Source organism: Enoplosus armatus, chromosome 17 (assembly GCF_043641665.1).
Source record: "Enoplosus armatus isolate fEnoArm2 chromosome 17, fEnoArm2.hap1, whole genome shotgun sequence".
In the NCBI taxonomy this organism is placed as follows: Eukaryota; Metazoa; Chordata; class Actinopteri; order Centrarchiformes; family Enoplosidae; genus Enoplosus; species Enoplosus armatus.
Window position 1 is genome coordinate 19,933,274 of NC_092196.1, and position 3,535 is coordinate 19,936,808.

General features: G+C 47.0%; 1 protein-coding gene across 1 annotated transcript; it reads left to right on the plus strand.

The window, feature by feature from the left end:
- The first annotated feature begins 2,866 nt into the window (after positions 1–2,866).
- Positions 2,867–3,535, plus strand: nog1 (noggin 1). Its single transcript, XM_070923719.1, has one exon. The coding sequence runs from the start codon at positions 2,867–2,869 to the stop codon at positions 3,533–3,535; it is 669 nt and encodes a 222-aa protein (XP_070779820.1).

Genomic DNA, 3,535 nt, shown 5'->3' on the forward strand with positions numbered 1-3,535 from the left:
CAAACTAGCAAATTGCACACCTCCCGAGTGCCAGAGTAAACAGAATAGCACCCACTTCATGTCTGTGTGTACTCAGCTTGGCAATGTGGCCTCAATTAGCACGAGGTGTGAACCGGCGTACGGAGGGAGATAAAGCGTGTGAAAGGTGCTTTGTGTTTTCTGAATGACGCCGTCATTGATAACCTGCACGGAGAGCCACTGCAGGAACGTCTGCTCCGGTGGTTCTGTTTCAAAAGGGGGACTCCTGAGGCGGACTTTCTAAAGTCTTTGTGGTTTGCTCTCGCGTGGATGAAAGCTATCAGAATCAGCGAGTCCCTTCTGTTGTGTGTGTTTCTACCTGAGCGTGCCTTTTTTTCTTGGTACCGGCGCTGAAGGTGTCTGCCAAGAGAGAAGTCTGCTTTTCCTCACTAAATGAGAAATCAGCAGGGAAGGCTACAACGACCTGAGCGCGGCTCAGACGGGGAGATTCATTTTGAACGCATATCCTTAAGTGCAGGTTTAAAAGTCTTCTTAAGAACCAGACCCCGTGCAAAAAAAAAGGCCATTACATCGGGCGGTTTATTAGCCAAAGGGAACTGTGTTTGGTTAACTCGAGAATAAAAAAAACTCCTCAATTACAGTGAGCAGGCGTCTGTCTCAAGTAGCCTGTCTTCTTTAAGGAGGAATATTTCACTATCAGAATGTTCCTGTGGTAAAACAGTAGGAAGGGATTAGAAGAAACAAAAACAACTCAGCGTTAAATGAGCCTGGCAATCCTGATGACACTTAATGAGAACCATATTTGGACTTCACCCATGCCGCCACATTGGAAATGAAATATTATTTAACATGCCGGTTTCGTTTTGAAAGAAGTGTGCGATTAAGCACCGAGTTCAGCTACTTCATTCGGTTCGTCAAAAAGAAAAGAGGTCTTCATCTTTAATTGCGTTGCGCTTCAAACGTATTGAGAGCTTCCTAAGAGGCTGACAGTACGTCGGTTTGCATCAGCACGTGTGAGCAGGTTTCCGCTGCAGCGTCCCGCATGTGAATGCGCCGGATTGAGTTTATCTGTCAGGCGTTTTTTGGGAGTGATAGTTTATGATACGTGCTGGTCAGATGAAAAATATAAGGGTGACGTTTTCCAGACTTTTCACCATCATTTGACCGTAAACTAAATGAGTCGTGTGCTCAAGTGCTTGTGTGAATTAGCTCATTCAAAATGAAACAGAGATGCATTTATCTAAAGCGGATGGTTTATGGCTGATGTAGCAGCTGGCTAACTTCTTCCATTAAATTATTTTTCAAAGAATGATTCTCTGAGCATGAGTTTAGACAGGTTCGCAAATTGTGATACTTTCCATGGCTGCTGCTTAGTGAGCGTTGTTTATTTGGGAGCTAATTTGGCCGGCTTTATTGAGAGGCTCGCTGTGGCACCGGTACAGGCAGAAATACTGTCCCACTTCAGCTGGACACGAGCAGTAAATACACTGCAAAAAGTGTACTTAACAGGCCATTTCATCTCATGTTCAGGCTGTAAACCTCTTCAAATAAGTGAAAGGTTCCTCTAACTGGGTGAACGAGGCGGCTCAGAAACATTACGCTTAAATCAAGAAGTGCTGCAGCTTTCATGTTGTCAAGATGGTCTTATTCCAAAGTGTCTGACTGCATCACAGACGCTCTGTATCGGCTCGTTTCAACTCTTTGTAGAAGCTACGTGACGCTAACGCTGAGTGAACCATCAAATGGAAATATTCTGCATCATCTTGTGAGTCATTTTAATTTTATGAACATTTCCACGAAATTCAGCCCGACATATTTGGTATCTTTGGAAACTTAGAATTAGATCCGTGAGTAAATTAAATTATTATGGATAGATGTTTCTACAGTTTATGCTTTATGTGAAAAATAAAAGCCTGGCATGATCATCTAGCTGATTTTTTTGTTGACCCACGCCTGTTTTTCAGTGTTAAATTTGACTTTAAATGACCAGAAAGGTTCCCAGTTACAGAAGGAAGACTTGAGATCAGAGCTTCGTTGGTTCTGGGCTGAAGCAGAACCGATGAAGTGAAATCCTTTTGGGACCTCTGAACCAAATGAAGCCTGTTGCCAAAACGAAATATTCCAGTCCTTCAGTAAAAGTAGTATTACCACAATGTAAAACAAGAATGGCCGCTGTCACCTGTATTTCAATCTTAATCTGCAAAGTAGCTGCAGTCACATAAACAGCAGTGGAGAACTATAAAGTATCGTAACATGGAAATACTTGAGTGAAGTACAAGTACCTGAACGTTGTACTTTAGTCTTGAATACATTTATTTTTCACATGAAGTGTTGGGTGTTCTGCCGAGACTCTGCTGTGGAACCTTTGGGTGTTTTATACTGAAGATGAAAGACTTCAACAATCATTCCCACTGTGAGACTGATTTAAGGAAGTCTGGAAAACCGACAGGGGGCGTCTGCTCTCCCTGCATACCCCCCCCCCCCCCTCACTGTGGTGGAAGAAGGAGGTATTGGGGATCTCCTCCTAGACAACAAACCCACATTCAAAGAGGGGCACACGAATTACGTCACGCTCCGTGTGCAGGATATAACGGAGCTCGCGGGTTTCGCTCAGCGCTTTTCTGTGGAGGAGACAACGGGAGCATCATGCCGAGCCCGCGCGCACGGAGCCCGAGGACACATCTGAGTTTTGTCACGAAGTTTGACATAAAAAATAGTTCCCAGTGAAGCTTTTTGTTTCTCTCGCGGATTTCCATCATGGGAAACTGAACTTTCCGGGACACTCGAGACGCAGGTTTGGATACGGCTCACGCGTAATTGCGCACAAGAACGTGGCCCTTTAGCAGCTCCCCGTGCGCCCCGATCTCACCACTGGACCTGGTCTGACATGGACCAGTCCCAACAGTGCGTGGCCATGTATCTGCTGGTGCTCTCCCTCGGACTTCTGGTGGACAGGGGGATTTGTCAGCACTACTACCTTCTCCGCCCCATCCCAAGTGACAGTCTGCCGCTTGTGGAATTAAAGGAGGACCCAGACCCCGTCTTCGACCCCAAGGAGCGGGACCTTAACGAGACCGAGCTGAAGAGCGTCTTGGGAGACTTTGACAGCCGCTTTTTGTCCGTTTTACCGCCCGTGGAGGACAAATACACCGGGAACGATGAGCTCGATGACTTTGAGATCCAAAAGCCGGGTGGAGTACTGCCCAAAGAAATCCGAGCGCTGGATTTCGACGTCCAGTTCGGCAAGAAGCAGAAGCCCAGTAAGAAACTGAAGCGGCGGCTGCAGCAGTGGCTGTGGGCGTACTCGTTCTGCCCGGTCGTGTACACGTGGACCGACTTGGGCAACAGGTTCTGGCCGCGATTCGTGCGGGTGGGCAGCTGCCTCAGCAAGAGGTCGTGTTCGGTTCCGGAGGGGATGGTGTGTAAACCTGCGAACTCGACCCACCTGACGATACTGAGATGGAGATGCGTGCAGAGGAAAGGGGGACTCAAATGCGCGTGGATACCGGTTCAGTACCCGATCATCACAGACTGCAAATGTTCCTGTTCAAGTTAA